Here is a 20,137-nt window from a genome sequence, read left to right as displayed (position 1 = left end):
GACTTATTAAAATATTATATCGCATGTGCAATCCACATTTGATTCTTTGTGTGCTCTAAAAGAAAAAATTTATGGTTTAAACGTATTCAGAAAACTAATTTGACGTGATATGCAGTTTTTTTCTTGATTAATTTTTTTTTATAAATCAACATTTATGTGTATAAACTGGCCTCAGAGTATGTCAAAAATTTTGTTATTTGTTTGGACTTACTCTTTTATTTTGTGCCCAAGTTGCAATTGATATTGTACGTTAGGGTCTTTTGGTGGATCACAATGTGATGCCGTGGAATCATATAGGTGATGCCCTACCGAATAAAAACAAAAAAAAACATAAATGATTAAAGATTTTTTTTAAAAATAGATTTATGATTCTTGGTATTCGTACTAGGATCATATATGATTTCTTGCTAATCATACAAGGATATATATGATTTCTTTGGTTTCATACAAGGATCGTACTAAGAAATCAAGTATGGACAGTATGAAATCATATATGATCCTTGTATGAAATCAAAGAAACTTCAACCCGGGTATTTAAGGACACTGATCAGGCTTATTCAGAGAAAATTCTTGGATCTACTCTGTCCCCACAGGGTTGTTTATTGCCTCCAATTACAATTTGTGCTGTCACATATCACGATAAAACAAAAAATAGCACGTCCGCCTGGGGGAGTGGAGTTATATACCCAAAAAGCTGGCTGATGTAGGAAAGAAAATTTAACTTAAGCCTTTTTCGCAATAGAACAAACTTGATTCTGACCTTGAATAACTCTCAACCCAAAAGAAAATTCGGATCTTTTTCATTTTTGCCCCCCCCCCCCGTACGTTATGCACACCCCAGTTACAGAGCACCTGTCATTACATAGTAAGCCATTATGTAAAAATATGGCGCGTGCGTATGGGGGGCGCAAATAATATGCGCCCACTCAGCTGGAGGGAGGGGAGAGATACAAACGGAAAGGATCCGTAAATTCTTTGAAACTGTACAAAGATAATAATTACGAAATAACCTAAAAGGGTGATAATTGTTGAATAAGTTGATATCGATTTAGATAAAGATTCAATTACTTGTCTGTCTTCAAACTTTCATCCACAAGAAAAGGTTTAGAAGCCCAACATAAGGAGTAATGATATCAAAGTTATGAATGGCGGTCCTTAACCATTCCCTGAAAAAGCAACTTTCCCGTAGAAGAAAATTTGTCTTCAGCAAAATTTGGAGTAAAATAACTCAATCTCACGCAGACCAGCCGTATACATGCCTATTTATGCCAGAACAATTTTGAGTATAGTTTAAAATTGTGTATTGACGAAGGAGTCATCAGATCTCGCGATGACTTTTTGTTATTAGTAAAAATTTCGTTACAGAAACGGTACTCAGGTACTTTTTTTCTTAATTTTACAATCTTTGATGGGATTTTATTTTTTAGAAACATTTCGATGCAAACACGTAATTCTATTAGTTTAGATTTAACATTTTCTCTATCCCTAAAAAACCTAAAGTGATTGTTTCCAAATCACTGAAAAATAGTATTCTTTTAAAAAAGATTGGCGCTCTTTAACAATTGTTGCGCTCTTTAAAAAAAAGTTCGTAAGGAGTAATTTGTAGCTTGAAATCAAACTGATAGAAAAACAAAGTGATTCTAAGGCGTAGCTTTTTCTAATACAGATTTTCTTTTTTTGGTTGTCTTTTGTTTTGTTTAGCAATCAACCAGTCAACAAGTAGGCTGCTAGGTTTCGAAAAATCAAAAATACAAGATAACAGAAAAACGTTCACATCAAAGATGACTTGTTCTTCAGAGTATCTTTGAAAGTAAGATTGCCTCCTCGTAGAAGAGTTGACAGGCTAGGTTAAACCTTGAGAAATTGACAGGTGAGCCAAGTAGGCTCTCCAAGGTCTTCAGTCACACTAAGTACCTCATAGACTATGGCTTAGTGATCTTTTAAGAAGGATAACTCGTCTTGTTGAGTTGTGGAGTGAACACCGACGAGCTTTTTACGCTATGTGCAATCTTGTTTAAGCATCCCGGTTGCTCATGTACCCAATTGAATTTGTTAAGAAGCTATTTCCATCCCAATCGGAGAAGCACCACATAATTTCATTGATAATTAAACTATTGAGAACTATGGAATATCACAGAAAGCAGATGCATATTCTCACTTTATGCTATTGGCAATTGTGTAAAGTTTAATAGCACCTCTACAAACTTTCTTTAGGGATTGAGTGGAGGACTTGAAATTTTTTTAAATTCTATCTAAGAGCAATAGGTTTGTGAAATTAATGGTCCTCCCAGTAGTTTTTTTTTCAGTGAATTATTGAAAAATTCTAAGGAAACTTGTAGATTTATAAATAAGATAGGCCTCTATCCTAAATATTCAAATTATATGGCGGGAGAATAGAATAGATTCAAATTCTCAAATTGTTGCTCGCAGTTACCGAGTGAGCTTATTTTGATTCCGGCAGAGAATTAGGTTTTGAATGTGACGCCAGTTGTTAAAAGTTTCGAGCAAACTGTTAAGCTTAGACTGACCTGATTCTGAGAGATGTCAATTTTGAGCACAAGGAGCACATTTTGAGGATAGGAAACACCATTTGTAGATCACCTGTCCCCGCATCTAGCTGGTGCGCATTGCTGATCTAAATTTACAGCAGTGAATGCGACCAAATTTGTAGTAATTTTTTGAAAAGTTGTTATTTTTAACTGTTTTTGCTGCTAAAAATGTCGTTGAGTTCCATTAGGAACGAAACAGTTCCTATTCTTAAGTTGCTCAATGCTTTTCAGGTGGAGTTGCAGGACCTTGCAACATAGCCGTCACCAGGTTCAGACCTTGAATTACGAAAAGACCATGCTCAACCTTTTCTCATATTTTATCGAAAAAAACTGCGCTAATTGACCAGGGACGTAAATACAAAGAACAAAGATGACATTGGAGTCAAATAAAACAAAGTTGTTTTTTCCTGCTGTTTACACCCTAGTGATGAGCGGATTCAAATCTTGCAAAAATCTGGCAAAATGATTCAAAACTTGCAAGAATCTTTAGAAATATCAATCAAGGCAAAAAAATAAATCGGTGCTCAAATGTTTTAGGAAACATCTTTGAAGCAGTTTGTTGCTTATTAAACAAATTACAAAACCTAATTCAATGAAAAGAAAATTAGCCCGGATTCGAAATCTTGCAAGAATCTTGCAAGATTTTAAATTTTTTTTATCACTGGGGTACCTGCAGCTGTGCCATGTCGAACACTATGTCGAGTATTCTGAGATGTTGTGAGAGAGCAGTTATGATGTCCATCCATGCTTGAGGGAAACACACTGCATCCCCATCGCCACTCTCGGATCTATCCAGAAAAATACTATTACGCAAAATTTTACTCGAAATTGACTCTGATCTTTGGTTAGAATTTGTGAGTGCAACTCAGAATATCAATCGAAAAGAATGCGTTGGAGTTGTTCGGATCAATTTTGTGAAAGAAAACTTTGTTTTAGTTTAAATCTGACGAAAATCAACACTTTACAGAAACCTCAACTCAATTAATCTCTTTCAATTAATGAAGGTGAACTAATTTAATAAGTAATGGTTAAGTGACTCTGCTTGAAGTAATTGAGAACTGCTGCCGTTTATCGAGAACCGCGAAGCGGTTCGAGATATTAAGTCAGAATTTCGAAGTGACTTCTGCAGAGTCACTTAACCATGCTTAAAACACGAAACGCGAACGTTTTAAAACGACGAAAGTCAGCGAAATTCAACTTCTGGCTATGTAGCAACTTCTGGCATTTTGACTTCTGGCACTGCAGACTTTCGGCATTTTAAAATGTGCACGTGAGTGTTTTAAATAATCTCCTCTTACTTTTCGAGTTGTCTGATGATTCCGAAGTCCATGGCCACCACTTGCACCTGCCAGACATTGATCACCCACTTGGAGCCCCTCTCCCCTGACACCAAAGGGGCCAACTTGTCCGCAAAGTTCTTCGACTCCTATGCACCAAAATATCAATTAAATTGGCGTCCTTTGTGTTCTGCGATAATTATGAGAATTGCGTGGTGTATTTTGTCGTTAGAAGGCTTCTAGCTGGGCACCGACTAGCGCCCAAAATACTATCAAAATTCGAAAAAATTTGTTTGGTGGTTCCTCTTGTTGTTGGGAGTGTACTGTGTTGTCCCCGAAAAAGTTGCTCTCTCGGCTGCTTGAAAACTTCACTCCGGATAAATGAATTGAATATAACCGACTAACGTCGGGCAAATTGCTCTCAAACGACCGGCGAGCGGTAGGCTTTGTCAGTAGCTAGCCATGATTTACTGAGACTAGTTTTAGCTTAATTGAAGCGGCCCGAGGTGAGCGCAAAGGGGGGGGGGGGAGGGGTGGGCGCACCAGGGCGGAGCGGGGAACTGATTGGAGGACAACGTTGGGAGGGGGTCTTTGCCTAAACGAGTTGCAGAGGTGGTGTTGGGTTATGGACTTTCGCAAGCGGAATAAAAAAGCGTTTTTAACTAAGTAAAAGAATTAATTTCTCAAAAATGAGAGAATAAAATGATATTTTACAGTAGAATTTAGAGATTTACAGGAGAGATCTGATTATTAGATCAAGATGGTGATTTGAATTTGGGGATGAAAAAGGACTCAAAAATCAGCTGTATATATACCCATTATCAGTGTGAAAAAGTCAAGATACAAAACTAATCTTAGCACCGTGATTTATAGTGGGGGTCGCAAAGGTTACCCAATATGGTTTGCTTCTGCAAATCAGTCGCAAAGGGAACCATAAATGGAATGCATTTGCACTTTTCTAAGAATTCATTCACACTTCCGGAGATATCATCATCATTTAATACATGCTGGGAAGATTTTACATCAATTAATCTAACTCTATTAATAGTTATCTAGATTCACCAACTTGAACCGAATATTGATTCTCAGCACCATTTCTTGACGATTCATTTATATAATTTCTTTGATCAAAATCAAATTGCTTGTCTTTCTAATCTGGTAAGTCAAACTTTCTTTCTAATTCTCACTAAGTTTAAGACTATAGTTTGATCGAAATTCTAACACCCCCACTCAGACTTGAGCTGATTGCGTAGAGTCTGTTCCCATCAAAACTGCTCTGAATGTTTCCACTTTCGAAACGGGTAAGGACTTTGTGAAGATGTCCGCTGCCATTTTGTCTGTAGGAACGTAATGAATTGAAATAGTCCCATCCTCTGTTTTGTCCCGGATGAAGTGAAACTTGTTTCGATGTGCTTGCTCCTTTTGTGCATGACTGGGTTTTGGCAGAGTCTGATACAACTTTGGTTGTCTTCTCCAATTGCTATTGGACGTTTCTGTTGGATGCCAAAATCCTCTAGAAGTTGTTTCAGGTAGAGTGCTTCCTGAACTGCTGCTGCCATGCCCTGATATTCTGCTTCTGATGAAGAAAAAGCAACTGTGGCCTGCTTCTTGACACCCCAGCTGAGTGCTGCGCCACGTCCGTTGAGCTTGAAGTAATAGCCCGTTGTTGATTTTCTGGCATTCACGTCTCCAGACCAGTCTGCATCACTTTCCCCCACTAAATCATAACTAGCCTCTTTTGTGTAAGTAAGTTTTAAACCTTTTGAACCTTGAAGATATCGCAGAAGTCGTTTTCCGCACATCCAGTGTTGATTGGTAGGTGCATTCATGTGTCTGGACAGAATGTTGACTGTGAACATGATGTCTGGCCTCGTCTGTTTGGCCAGATACAGAAGTGATCCAACCACTGGTCCACTTCTTCGTCTCCGTTCTGTGCTGTCTGAAGTTTCAAATTCAAATCAGCTGGAGTTCTTGAGGGTTTGCATTGATCCATTTGAAACCGCTCAAGCATTGCTTCTATGTAGCGTTCTTGGTCGACTGTGACTTTGCCCTCTTCTCGTCTGATTCTTAGACCCAGAAACCAGTGTAGTCTCCATCTGTCTTCCATGTGAAAGGTTGCTTCTAGTGCCTTCTTGACATCAGAGACCACTGTCATACTTCTTGATGCTACTATGATGTCGTCAACCCAGACCAAGATGAAGGTGTGATCCTCTGCTTCTGATCTTGCGAACAAGCAGTGATCGTTCCTGCTTCTGGTGAACCCCTGTCTCAGTAGGAAGTTTGCCAGCTCTTTGTACCAGTTGTTAGCAGCCTGTTTCAAACCATAAATTGATTTATTTAGTCGACATACTAACTTCTCCCCATCTGATCCGCGTTTTACAAACTCCTGAGGCTGTTCCAGATACACTTCTTCCTCGATTGGTGAGTGCAGGAAAGCAGTCTTGACATCAAATTGGTGCATCACATGGCCTTGCTTCGCTGATAGCTGAAGTAGAATTCTGAATGTCTCTGGCTTACAGGTAGGCGCAAAAGTCTCAAAGTAGTCCAGTCCTTCCACTTGTTTGAAGCCTTTCGCCACATAGCGCGCTTTGTATTTGTCCACTTGACCACTGGGTCCCAATTTCACTTTGTAAACCCATTTGCCCGGTATGACGTCCCTGTCTGTGGGTGGTCTCACTAGGTTCCAAGTCTCGTTGTCTTGGAGTGCCTTGACCTCGTCCTTCATTGCCCGGTGCCACTGGTCCCAATCGTCACCCTGCTTGGCTTCGTAGACTGTTTTGGGTTCCACATAGTCGCCCTCAGTCACAGCAAGATGGGTCCTTACTTCTCCAAAAAATTGCGGAACATTCCTTGCTCGTGTCCCTCGTCTGGGCTCCGCTCTGTCCGCGTGTTCCAGTGCATCTTCATTGAAGCCAACTGTCTCTAACTGTGAGAAGTCTTCTGTGTCACTGTCTTCCAGTGAATCTGAGTCTCTGTGACTCCCTCTTGTTGCAGTAGATTCTTCATCTAGTGCTGTTTCTCCAACATCCGAGGCCTCTTGTCTCAGTGTTGTTTCTTGAGTATTCACGCTCCCTGCGTCATGCCACTCCTCCTTTATTGCAGTAGATGTGTCCTGTCTGTCTCTGTTGTCATCGTCTTGATGACCATCATCTGGGTGGCAGATTCACAGTTCCGACCCATCATCTAGTAGGTCCGCCGTTTCTTTGTTGTCAGGGATTGAGCCCACTTCAGACTCCTTGATGATCACATCTCGAACTGCCATCACCTTGCGTGTGTTGGGTATGTACACCAGGTATCCGTTTTCTCCTTCAGTGTAACCCACAAACTTTCCTTCCAGTGCCTTGGGTTCAAGTTTGCTGACTTCTCTGTCCCTCTTCCTCATGAAGACTGTGCAACCAAAAATAGATAATTTACTAATTGGAAGCTTAGGTTTTATACCTCTCATCAGCTCTGCTGGGCATTTTTCTTCTCCTCGTCTCACAACCAAGTTTCTGATCCTTGCTGCGTGAAGAATTGCTGCTCCCCACATCATCTTTGGAAGTCCTGAGTCAATGAGCAAACATCTTGCCATCTCCAGCAGTGTCCTGTTGCACCTCTCAGCTAACCCATTCTGTTGTGGCGTCTCTGGTATGGTCTTCTCCTGTAGAATGCCTGCATATAAGCAGTACGTCTCGAACTGCTCTGAGAGAAACTCCTTCGCATTGTCTTGCCTCAGCTTCTTGGGTGTCCCCACACTGAGAACAAATTTCTTCAGGCTGGCCAGTGCTTCACTCTTTGCCTTAAGCAAGTCCACAAACACAAACTTCGTGTATTGGTCTGCAAACACTATGCAGAACCGGAACCCTGACAGTGACTCTACTCTGAAAGGTCCCATCACGTCTGTGAACACCCTCTCCAGCTTCTCTTCTGCTTGGGTCTCTGCCACTCTTGGTACTGGAGTCTTTGTGATCTTGGCCAATGCACACACATTGCAAACATCATCGAGTTCCCCCACTGTCTCTGGTGCATTCCTGACCACATCCGCTTGATTCAAATGACCCAATCGTCTGTGCCACTTCCTTGCACTGTCAAGTTTCACGCTGTAGGAACTCATCTTGAATTCTAGAACGCTGCAGGGTAAGTAAAACAAATTATTTTCTTGTGTTAGTTTTACCCGAGTTCCCTTCTGGAGTTTCATGCAGCTGTTTCCTCTCTCGAAAGTGAAACTATGTCCCCACTCCGTGCATCTTGAGACTGATAGGAGGTTTGAAGAATAGTCCGGCACACACAGAACATTTTTGAGTTCGCATTGGAATTCCCCTTTGTTTGAGGGTATGCTGATCCTCACACAGCCTCTGCCCACCACTCTGGAAGCCTCTCCGTTGGGATTTCTGACCACTGATTGAATGGGCACAAAGTCCAGAAACGCATCGATGTTCGTCACTATGTGATCTGTACAACCACTGTCCACTAGCATGCCTGCTGTCTTCCACTGGGTAAGAGCTGCCCAGCATTCCTCGTCTGGTGTAGCCAATGTTGGACCCATTGCCACTGACTCATGTTTGCCTCCATCTCTTTGTCTCTTGCATGCCCTGTCTAGGTGACCCTTCTCACCACACTTGCTGCATTGTGCTGTCTCCTTCTTCCTGCAGTCCTTGGCAAAGTGTCCAGGGATCCCACACACAAAGCAGTTTCCTTTCTTGGGTCCCTTCTTGAAGTCACGCTTCACTGCCAGTGCCACTGAACCACTTTGTCCCTTGTGTCTCTGCACCGTGCTCTCATGAAAGTTCTGCAGCCTTTTCCTGAACTCTGTGAAGTTCGTTGCCGGGTTGAAGCTTTCCTGTATTACAAAACTTTCATACCTCATTGGCAGACCATTGAGGACCAAGGCGTTGAAGAGGGTCTCTGAGACTGCTTCCCCTGCTTCTTGTAGCCTTGTGAGCAACTCCTGTCCTCTGATGAAGAAGCTGTCCAAATCCTCAGAATCCTCGAGCTGCAGTCGAGCAAGCTGTGCCACTAAAGTCACCACTGTCGGCGTCTCCACACTCTGAAATCTCTCTTGCAAAAGCTTCCAAGCCTTTGCTCCATCTCCAATGCCGTCATCTCCCACACAGTCATGTCTCATCAGCATGAGGGTTGTTGCATCTAGAGTCAGTGCCAGATTGGTTGCCCCATTAGCCAGTGGCGCAGGCTCATTGGGTTGCTCCTCTGTCCCCAGTAGTGATTTGTAGAGTCCCTTCGTCTGCATCATCGCCACAAATCTTGTGCTCCAGATTGGAAAGTCCTGTGCCTTTCCTGTGTAGGTCAGCAGCTTCACTGTCTGTTGATCCATTGAAGTTTGAGCAGGCAAAACAGTTGTGAAAAGAAAAGGTACTAAGCAGAAAAGGATTACGACTGTCAAACAACAAATTAGTTTTGTTTTGGAAATTAATTTTATGACTTAAAAAATTGCTGGGCCCATAACCTGTTGGGTTATGGACTTTCGCAAGCGGAATAAAAAAGCGTTTTTAACTAAGTAAAAGAATTAATTTCTCAAAAATGAGAGAATAACAAAATGATATTTTACATTAGAATTTAGAGATTTACAGGAGAGATCTGATTATTAGATCAAGATGGTGATTTGAATTTGGGGATGAAAAAGGACTCAAAAATCAGCTGTATATATACCCATTATCAGTGTGAAAAAGTCAAGATACAAAACTAATCTTAGCACCGTGATTTATAGTGGGGGTCGCAAAGGTTACCCAATATGGTTTGCTTCTGCAAATCAGTCGCAAAGGGAACCATAAATGGAATGCATTTGCACTTTTCTAAGAATTCATTCACACTTCCGGAGATATCATCATCATTTAATACATGCTGGGAAGATTTTACATCAATTAATCAAACTCTAATAATAGTTATCTAGATTCACCAATTTGAACCGAATATTGATTCTCAGCACCATTTCTCGACGATTCATTTATATAATTTCTTTGATCAAAATCAAATTGCTTGTCTTTCTAATCTGGTAAGTCAAACTTTCTTTCTAATTCTCACTAAGTTTAAGACTATAGTTTGATCGAAATTCTAACAGGTGGCGATTGGGGGTGAAAAGAAGTGGAGCTCTTTTGGGGGGGGGTCAACGTATAAGGACCGCCCTTCACATCATAATTATAAGTCTCCAAAAACAGTTTCTGTGAATAGCATAATTGGAGACTAGTGAGCTGAAATGCTCTAAGAAAAGGTAACCCCCACTGGGTGCTACCTAGTTATCCCGTTTTTGAGGTCAAAAAGTCGAATGAGTGAGACGAAACTCGTCCAAGCGAAAAATTGTAAAAAAAAAGATCAACAGGACTAATGTAATTGACAAAATCTTTGTTTGATATCAATCAACAATCAATGAACATATTAAAAGAAGCTGGTAAAAGTGTAGCCAGAGACAAATAATTGAGTAACCTCAACAATCCATGAGTAACTTTTCTATCTGGTCTTGACATAATAATTGTCCACAGTAATTCAAACTAGCTCAATCAATATATCAAGAAACACCCAAACTTCATTCAACCGTCTTCGGACTCATTTCAAAAGCTCTGATAAATTCTGCCTCCCAGTAGCTATGTTACTGACCCGAAACTAAAAATCTTTGCAAGTAACGATTTTGATTAACTTAGTAGTCTCAGCCAATGCGAATACGAAAATATATTCTTTGAAGAAGAACTCACTCGATAAGTACAATTTTCTCTTTGAGAACCAACTGCTCCACTACAGTTTTCTTCTCTATTCTGTCCTTTCTCGTTCTCGCGCTCAGTCGCTTTCTGAACGTTTTTTTTTTCGTGCCTATTCAGTTTTCATCAACAATTAGTTGCGTTTCATTTAGAACATTTTAACCATTACATTGTACACTTTTACATTTTATAAATGAAATAGTGGGCTTACGAGAGTGGTCACAAGTTTTAGCTTATTTTACGTATTGGTTTTCTTGAGATGACTGGAGGTCCGTGGTTTTCTTCGTTTCCTAATTTCAGGACTCAGCAAAACTTACTTTTTATGCTCAATAATTACAAGGAGAGTCCATTCATGCATGTTTACATTCATTTCTAGTTGTAGAAACGTATGCAATTAACCCTAGTGATGCTCTTAATTCCCCTGAGGAGGTAGCATCTTGCTTTTAATTGAATTTTGGCAATTATTTACAATCACAATGATGGCGACGAAATTTAGGAATACATTGGTCTTTCTGGTGCTGTTTCTTGAAGGATTTTTGTCAGAGCTACTACTTTGAAATTGAAAGATAACCAATTTGAACTCTTCATGTCTTAGTGGGGCTGTTGATAGGCGATATGACCCTGGTATAACGGTTTTATCTTTCGTTAGCGTACAAAAACTTCAGTTATCACTTTTCATGTATATCTAAAAATGACAAAATGAGCAGATTTTAGATGCCGGAAAAATACCGCTGTTTTTCTCATTGCGTACTAGATTGTTTAGCGCAAAATTTGTCTGCATTTGATTTAGATCGTATTTCTGGAAGAATCATTTTAAGGGTTGGGGCAGGGGCGGCAAAATTGACCGGTCTTTTCTTAGCAAAGGAGTTTCTCTCTGCCAAAACGTTTTCAAACAAACTTTTCTGTTCGTCCGTACGTTTCAAATAGACTCATGGCTTCCAACCAAATGTTTTCCTTATACTACCATCATTCTTACTTTTGTATTTCCTTATCTTCAATATAAGCGTGCAATTAAAACTCCAATGAATGCGTCCAATCATTGCCAACTAACTTCTGCTCAAAAATTGTCCAGCTGTAATACCAAACAAACGATACTTCAATTTAGTTTCTTTTCTGGTTCAGTTCTTAGTGCATGTCAATTTCAACCGCCCTCTTTGTCTGTTTAATCTTGTTTTGATAAACAACAAAAATTTTGTTTCTACATAGAGGCCCAAACTTTACATATTTTCACCGTGGAAACATCAGGTTTTGTTTATTAAAAATTCATTATTAAAAAATTTCTGTTCCGACCATCTGTTAAATGAAAACATTTGGTAAATCTGTTTTTCTACACACAAATGTCGCTTTGCTTTTTCGTGCACAAAAATTGTTACGAAATTTTCACTTTTCTTATTGTCTTTTCCATTTCTACTGTTGGTAATCTTTAGCTTGCAAGCAAATGCGTTTCGAATTCGTTAGAGGAATTCAAAACATACCTGGCAGATTGCCGAAAAATAGCTGCCGTTGATTCCCATAACTCTATTGGGATTGAAAGAAAAGAAAATATCAACAAAAATTGATTTTTGTACAAAAACATTTTTAGGTGCGATTTTTTTTATGTCATTTCGTAATTGAACAAACTCCTGTCTGACAGTGAGAAGCTACAGGGTCCAGTATCAAAACCAATAAGCATTATAGATAGTAACAAAAACTTATGAGAACAAAGTTCAAGTACCAGGCATCTAAAAATGGGCTTTATGGGTTTATCCCGTTTCTATTTCTGACTTTGATTTTTTATACTGACTCTCTTCATTTTGAATTGCTTTGCTCAGCAGCTGTTGTTTAAAAGGACAAAAGGACTTTAAGCAGAATGACAGAAGAGTGAAACTAACCCAGAGAAGTCAAAAAGATTTTACGCATAATGTCGAAAAAGCGGCAAAATGGGTAAAGCGAAAAAAAAGTTCTACGAAGTAAAAAAAACATAGCAGGACAAGTCCTGACGTACAATTAAAAGAGTTTTCTTTGACTAAGCAGAAAAACAAGACCTAGAATGGACTTTGAGTGGACTGAGAAAACCATTTGAAAAAAAAAATAATCTGATCAAAAAAATAAGAAATAAAAATGTCAAAATGCCGCATGTGAACAAAAAAACCACTAGTGAGAGATGAAAATTTAATTCAATTAGAAAAAAATTCTATTCGGAAAAAAATTCGATCCAAAAATTGAAAAAACAGTAAAAATCAAAGTGAAGTTTCTGCATGTGAACAAAAAACCACTACCGAGAAACCGAGTTTTTGTTCAAACACCGCTTTCTCACTCTACTTTGAAATTAGAGCGAAAAAAATTCACGCCGTAAAAGCACTCGCTTTTTCGCTCCATTTCCTGTTTCGGCGAGACCAAAATCACTCCTCCAATTTGACTTCAAAAATCATGAAAATGTGTGAACAGTTCTTAAAAAAAAGACAGCGCCCCAATACAATTCAAATTATTTGAATTGTAAAAATAGAGCGCTATAATAGCCGGCCGAGAAGATGAGGGCGGCTATTAAAAATGGCCAAACTTCTTATAGCACAATTTTAGTTTTTTCTTCTGTGTTTTGCAGTTTTTTCTTTTTATTTCACCTATTATATATTTTTTGATTACGTAAATTAATCCCTCAAAGTGAAGAATTGTTCACAGGTAACATGCAGTCAATTCTTTCATACTGAATGAGCTTTCAGAAGTTTAATTTTAGTTTTTTGAGGCGAATTCTGCGCCAAAACTACCTTTTTTTGCAATTTTTTGTTCATTTTTTTGCTGCAATCATATTGGGTTCATTTCAAGCATTACTTTCTTTGTTTCTTTCTCCGTGTTTCTGTTAACTTAACCACTTTGCATAGCAAGTTTCTTTTTTTTGGTTTTTAACAAATAGAGCTAGATTTGACTTCGACTAACATTATCTCAAGTTAATTCTGTTTGTTTACATAGTAGACATGTTCAAGATGAGTAGCTCCAAAACTTTAAAAACTAATTGATCTTTCAAAAGATTTATTGCCATGTTTCAACCTGCTTGTATTTACCAGCTTCTCATGTGATTTGATACCAAATCAAAGACATTTAAACAAAGTAATTGTTGGATGTATTTTAAAGTTTGAGTCCTTGGTATCGGAAAAAAGGTAATTGGGAAAACAATAGATGCCTCACGAAGATATTCCTTCAAAAAGATTAATGAAATTGTTCTGGTCATCCGCAAAATTTTTCAAGTTATTGCAGAAAATTGTGTGTTTCGTAATTTCTTAAACCTAACACATTTTTTTTCAATTCCTGCAATAGAAAAGTATAAGTTTACGTATCTGATTTTTGACCCTCGATATTGATGAACATCAATGTCGTTACGAAAAATTTGAAAAATTACATTAAATTGTGAATAAATCCAATGTTCAGAAATTCTATTGAAAAAATATTTAAAAATTATTTGATAACCTGTTTAAAAAATGAGCTCAGAAAGCGATTAAAACAAGCGATTCAATTTTTGTGAGCAAAATTGACTCTTATGATGGCTTGTTGCCAGATAAAAGTTTTAATAAGCATATTATGGAAACTGTCTTATTTTTGAGACGAAGATACACACACACAATAAAGGACTATAGTAGATTATGCGCACTTTATCAAATCACATCTCCTCATATTACCTCCTTTCTGCCTTATATATTTTTTTAAAAAATGTTAAAAATTCTCAGTGCTGCAAGAGGGCGGCATAATTTTTGACCAGGAAGGACATTTTCCTACATTTATGCACCTAAAGTATAAAGCGTTTTTTGGAGGCTAAAATCTTTAACATAATCCGGGCATTAGTTTAAAAACCATAACCAGCAGATTGCTGGAAAATAGCCGCCTTTGATGATCCTGACGCACCTCTGGATTGGAACAGAAAAAGAAGAACATAGCCGGCAGATTGCCGGAAAATAGCCGCGATAGACGCTCGTGGCCTTCCATAAATTGAAACACCTAAAGAAATAAAATAGACAGATCGACCACCAGTCCATTAATAGGCCACAAGACTTTTTGGGGTTAGCTTCGGACTGTCAATTTTTTGACACATACGTTCTATAAAGAAAAAACCCTTAAATAGCTATTTCAAAATTGATATTCGAAATAAAAAACTCAAGACTAATAATCACGAATTAGGGCATACAAGATTGGCAGTACTTAGATGCACACTATTAACTAGTAAATCTTCATAAAAAATTAAAGTTCCATAAGTGAGTTCAGAAGTCATTTTTTTGAGTGAGGTAAGTCACGCAATTGACCTAAAAGCAGAAACGACGTCACGTACATAAATTTTAACTGCAAAGCAATAGAAGTCACTGAAGTCAATTCCAAAAAGTCAATTCCCAGAAGTCAGGTAGTAAGAATCATCGATGGAGACGACGAATTAAAAAAACATAGCAGGACAAGTCCTGACGTACATTTCAAAGAATTTCCATTGACTAAACAGAAAAACTAGAACTAGAATGGACCATGAGTGAATTGAGAAAACCATTTTAAAAAAATCAGAACAAAAAAATAAGAAATAAACAGAAAATCAATGTCAAAATGCCTCATGTGAACAAAAAAACCACTAGCGAGAAATAAAAATTTGATTCAAACAAAAAACCAGGCTTACAATGAGCTGTGAATGGATTGGGAAAACCATTTAGAAAAAAATCCGATCCAAAAAATTGAAAAAACAGTAAAAATCAGAATGGAATTGCCGCATGTGAACAAAAAACCACTACCGAGAAACCGAATTTTTGTTCAAACGCCGTTTTCTCACTCTACTTTAAAATTAGAGCGAAGAAAATTCACGCCGCAAAACCACTCGCTTTTTCGCTCCATTTCCTGTTTCGGCGTGACCAAAATCACTACTCCAATTTGACTTCAAAAATCATGAAAATGTGTGAACAGATCTTAAAAAAAAGACAGCGCCCCAATACAATTCAAATTCTTTGAATTGTAAAAAAACCACGATGTCCCCAATAATAGCCGCTATCGCTTCGCGGCTATTAAAAAAAGAAGACATAAATTGATTGAATTTTTTCCTGTTTTTTTCAGTGTCAAAAAATGTTCTAATTTGGCGTGCAGTCTGATAGATTCTAAAACCACGCTTAATTCAATTTCTAAAGTGAAAGCTTAAAAGCTTACTACCAATTTCAGCTAGAAAACGCTCTAATGCACTTTGATAACCGAATTAACACTGACTTAGTGACCGGGCTTGATATGTTTATCTCGTCTCTTTTCTGATTTTGCTCTTTTGACTTTAACAGTATTCACCACATTTAGTAATTCAACATGTGAAAGATTTTAAAATCAATTCAGTTGAAGCAATGTGTGAAGTAAATAAGAAGTGAAACTTGAAAATCTTGGCTTATCTAAAACGAAAAAAGTGATCAAAAGTTAAAGCAAATTTGAAAAAAAAGGAGAGCACCTAAATAATAGCCGTTGAGAGGCTGACGGCGGATATTAATAATTCAAAATTCAATTTTAAAGTTACAAAAATCTGCTTAATGATATTTGCATTTATAATTCATTGCAAATCGAGGTGTAAGCGAGGTTCAAAATTAGTAGTCTGATTTTGTTAACAATTTCACCTTGATCGTCCTTATTGTTATCATATCTTTGATTTTATAACCCTAAAATTTATAACGATTTATAATAAAATGCAGTATTGCTTGCATGTAACCGTATTTTGTAATTTAACTACGACTCATACGGGTATTAAAGTAACAAAGAAAAAAAATAAAAGTCAACTCGGTAAAGAAATTTTCTATTCTTCAAATAAACCAATTCAGCATCGGTAAAATTACGTTTTCATTCAACTAATGGGTATTATTGTTGAATACTATCAGGAGAAATTTTCGAGAATCCAAAATTTTCAATCTATCAATTATTTTACGATTGAAGAAGTTAAATTTTGCTCTAGTCCTTAAAAAATGGACTACACTCGACCTTTTCATTTTTGATTGACAACTTGACAAGAAACTTGAAAAAATAGAAAAAGCTTATAGAAAATTTGAAAAAATTACAATTACACACTTTTGTGTGAGTGTGTTTGTGAGTGTGTGTGTGTGTGTGTGTGTGTGTGTGTGTGTGTGAATGTGTGTGTATGTTTGTGTATGTGTGTGATATGTGTATGTGTGTATGCGTGTGTGCGTTTGTGTGTGCGTTTGTGTGTTTGCATGTGTATGTGTGTGTTTGTGTGTGTATGTGCGTGTGTGTGTGCGCGTGTGTGTGTGCGTGTATGTGTGTGTGTGTGTGTGTGTGTGTGTGTGTGTGTGTGGGTGTGTGTGTTTGTGCGTCTGTGTGTGTGCGTGTGTGTGTGTGTGTGTTTGTGTGTGTGTGTGTGTGAGTGTGTTTGTGCGTGTGTGTGTGTGTATATATATATATATATATATATATATATATATGTGTGTGTGTGCGTGTGTGTGTGTGTGTATGTGTATGTGCATGTGTGTGTGTGTGTGTGTGTGTGTGTGTGTGTGTGTGTGTGTGTGTGTGCGTGCGTGCGTGCGTGCGTGCGTGCGTGCGTGCGTGCGTGCGTGCGTGCGTGTGTGTCTACATGTGGGAATGTGTGTGTGTGTGTCGTCCGAAATCGTAAGTTTGAATTTACCTCACAAAACCCCGCACTTCTACTTAATCATTGAAACTCCAAACGTAAAGAACCCATTTATGCTTTTCGATTAAATTTAATTTTTATTGTTTACTTTTTGGCTGAGGACGAATGACCTCGTGACCAGAGTGTCACAGACAGGATCCACAGCAGTCCTCACTTCTGGTTTGAGATTAGACAAGAGCAGCTCCTCAATCGTCGCATTCCTCACAAAATAAGACCTCTTCTTCAGGTCTGCCAAGGAACCCTGTGTCTCTATCCGCAGCATCTGTCTTTCTTTTTCTTTGACAAGTTGTATTCCAAAAGTTTTATTTCTCTGAAATAAAGCAGCTGTTCACTTTTTCAATCGCTGCTTGGTAGTACCTTTATCAATTTTCCCCAAGGTTAGTTTTAGCCTAAATGTAGTTGTCCAAATCATAGAAACAGTATTTCAGCTCATCAGGGCTCAATCAAAGATCACATCCTCCACTAAACCCCCCCCCCCCCGCTTTTTCTCTGATTGAAAGCAACAGCAGTCCACAATCAGCCAAGTGAGACTAAAACAAGTTTAGGGTTGCTGAGACACATGAAAACCTGTCAGTGAGACTGCATAGTTCTCGATCGGGCGAAGCAGTTATTCAAATATCCTCGACAGAACAAATTCTTTGTGTTTCACTGTTGTTGTAAGAACTCTGTGTTCGTAAACAATATATAGTCGGCCATAGTCACCAAAAAAGAGAGCTATGCTGCTCATAAAAGAACAGTCTGAAATGTGGGAAATAATAAAGGGCAGCTGAGAACAAGCCGCAGTAGCCTAATGCTGTTCCGCAGCGATTACGCAGGAACCCAAATTATTATTAATATATAATATTATTGGTGGAGTTCTGGCCTAGTATTTTTCAAATTATTTAAGGCATTACTTGACTAGGCTTCTTTGAAGCCTATTGACGACGTGTCCGATCAGAGTAATGTATTTGTGCTCAATTTATATTATGTCCTTAGTATCTGAAAACCAATATTTTTCACACTTCGCAACGAACACCATGCCCTCGTATAGAGTAGGACAGAACGAATTTAGAGCCAAATAAGAAATTGTAGCTAGCTAGGCAAGTTTTTACTCATATTTATTGTATCCTTCACGCGGGATAGTAATCAAAATTGCACTAGACTCCTGTTATCTGATGAATATAGTGAATATAGTTTTTAATGGATTAACGAAACCGTAAACGAAAAAACATTAAAAACCAGCGTAGGAAAGTAGTAGTCTAGGAAAGAATTGTTCATGAACGACAAGCGAAGCAATTCAATTCAGGGGCTGTAGCCTAGATAAGTTTTTCTTTAAGGGTGCAAAAACATTTACGCACGCCGCGATTCGAACCATTGACCTCACGCTAACTGACCAGAGTCACTCCCCACTCGTCAATCTGCACCTTTTTTTTCTCTGTTGCAATCGATTTGATTTTAACAACAAGCTGTACGTCGGAGTGAGAGCAATAGGGATCCCTCAAAAATGAAAAACGAAGGCGCGAAAAAATCACAGAATGAGAAGTCATAGAATGTTTAATAAGAAAAGCGCAAAAAGGTCAAGCAAAATTTTTGAATAAAAAAGACCAACTTGTTTTCAAAATTTGCTGTGAACTTCGTTCAAGAGCAATTAATGACGCAAATAAACGATCACTCGACTGTTCAAAAATACAACTTTGTGGTCATATAACTTCCGGCCCATTTAATATTTTAATAAAAAGCATTCAAAAAATTTGAAAAACTCAACTTTAAACGCTATTTCAACTTCGAAACGCTGTTGTTCAATTTCGTTTTGTGATCATAACAATTTTAACATGGTTACAGAGACAAAATAGTAAAAGTACTTTTCCTTCCGGCAAGAAAACAAAATAGAAAAAACGAATAAAGTTGAAAAGTTTTCAAAGGTAGTTAAACTTAAACAGTCAGAAAATCAATAATGCCCAACAAAATTGGAACGCATTTCCTTAAATTTTAGTCTATTTTATTGATTACATTTCATCCAAATTTTAAATTTTTGTTTAAAAATTTTCAATAAACTGACAAATTTTTTTTTCTTTTTTCCAGTTATATACTTTTTGGTCGAGCTGTAACTGCTTTCAGCAATAGTTTGTTCTCGTTTTTACCGAAAACTTCAGTCGTTAATAGGAAACATTTTCAAAAAATGTCTTGTTTTTTGCACATGGACCCAGTATTGCATTGCTCTGTGAAGGTTTTTTATAAGTTGAAAACAAATGTTGTCAATTGTTTCACAGATTTTTATTTAAAAATCACCACAAAATGGTTTACGGGACAATTTCTATTATAAGGGAAAAGATTAGATTGAGGTATTTTGTCTACCGTCACTTTTTTCTATTCCATTTTAGTCTAGTTGATTGAAAAGTCATCGAGGCTTCCGTTTTCTATAGTTATCAGTTTTCGTGTTGGTTGTTTTGCAAAACCGTCAGATTGCTGCATTTTATAATAGATGACTGCAATGACCCCGTATTCTTTTATGATTCCAGGAATGTTTTCAAAAAAATTTTTTCATTCAGAGAATTATTTTTGGCCCCCACAATAGCTGATTTGTAAAAAAAAACGAATTGTAAAAAAACTTGCCTGTTAGCTGGCAATGGTAACAAAAATTGGGGGACTCTGATAGCTTTTACTTTTCTTCTTATCCACTCCGTATGATAAAACACTAAAAATTGGTCTCATTATAACTAGCAATTAAGCGAGCTAGAAATAAGTTTGAGTCGTCCAAATATAACTATCGCGAAATCGTAGCCTCCATGGTAAAGTTTTACGGTAACTGGGGAAGTCGGTGTACGTTTTATGACATCTGAGCTGGGGCTAAAGAAAAGAAATGGTTTCAACATAGCCTCTTGTTTAAACCTGAATCGTATATTATGAAGTAAACAGGTTTTTTTGAATTTCAATCCTTTAGGATAATTTTAAAGTCTATAAAATAAGAGCATTTAGAGTAAGGATAAAATGCGATATCCCTCTTTGCAAAATTCAAAAATATTACGTTTAATT

The 20,137-nt window shown here is 37.7% G+C and overlaps 1 protein-coding gene across 4 annotated transcripts in view; it reads right to left on the bottom strand.

Annotated features, from left to right (window-relative positions):
- The window catches only part of LOC142356056 (uncharacterized), a 29,400-nt gene that overhangs the window by 8,975 nt on the left and 288 nt on the right, over positions 1 to 20,137 (bottom strand). For 2 of the 4 annotated variants that reach the window (XM_075408035.1, XM_075408037.1), the window contains exons 2-5: positions 17,214 to 17,435; positions 3,848 to 3,975; positions 3,220 to 3,352; positions 2,529 to 2,635 (exon numbers count right to left, since the gene is read on the bottom strand). In XM_075408035.1, the coding sequence (XP_075264150.1) occupies positions 2,529 to 2,635; positions 3,220 to 3,352; positions 3,848 to 3,975; positions 17,214 to 17,387 (542 nt within the window). In that variant the 5' untranslated portion in view covers positions 17,388 to 17,435. Of the gene's footprint in view, positions 1 to 2,528; positions 2,636 to 3,219; positions 3,353 to 3,847; positions 3,976 to 17,213; positions 17,483 to 20,137 lie in introns of all 4 variants that reach the window. The other 2 variants (XM_075408038.1, XM_075408036.1) reach the window with 2 other exon arrangements.

The sequence above is a fragment of the Convolutriloba macropyga genome, unplaced genomic scaffold (assembly GCF_964194025.1).
Source record: "Convolutriloba macropyga unplaced genomic scaffold, txConMacr16.3 SCAFFOLD_957, whole genome shotgun sequence".
Lineage (NCBI taxonomy): Eukaryota > Metazoa > Xenacoelomorpha > Acoela > Convolutidae > Convolutriloba > Convolutriloba macropyga.
This window is presented reverse-complemented; position numbering and strand designations above follow the sequence as displayed.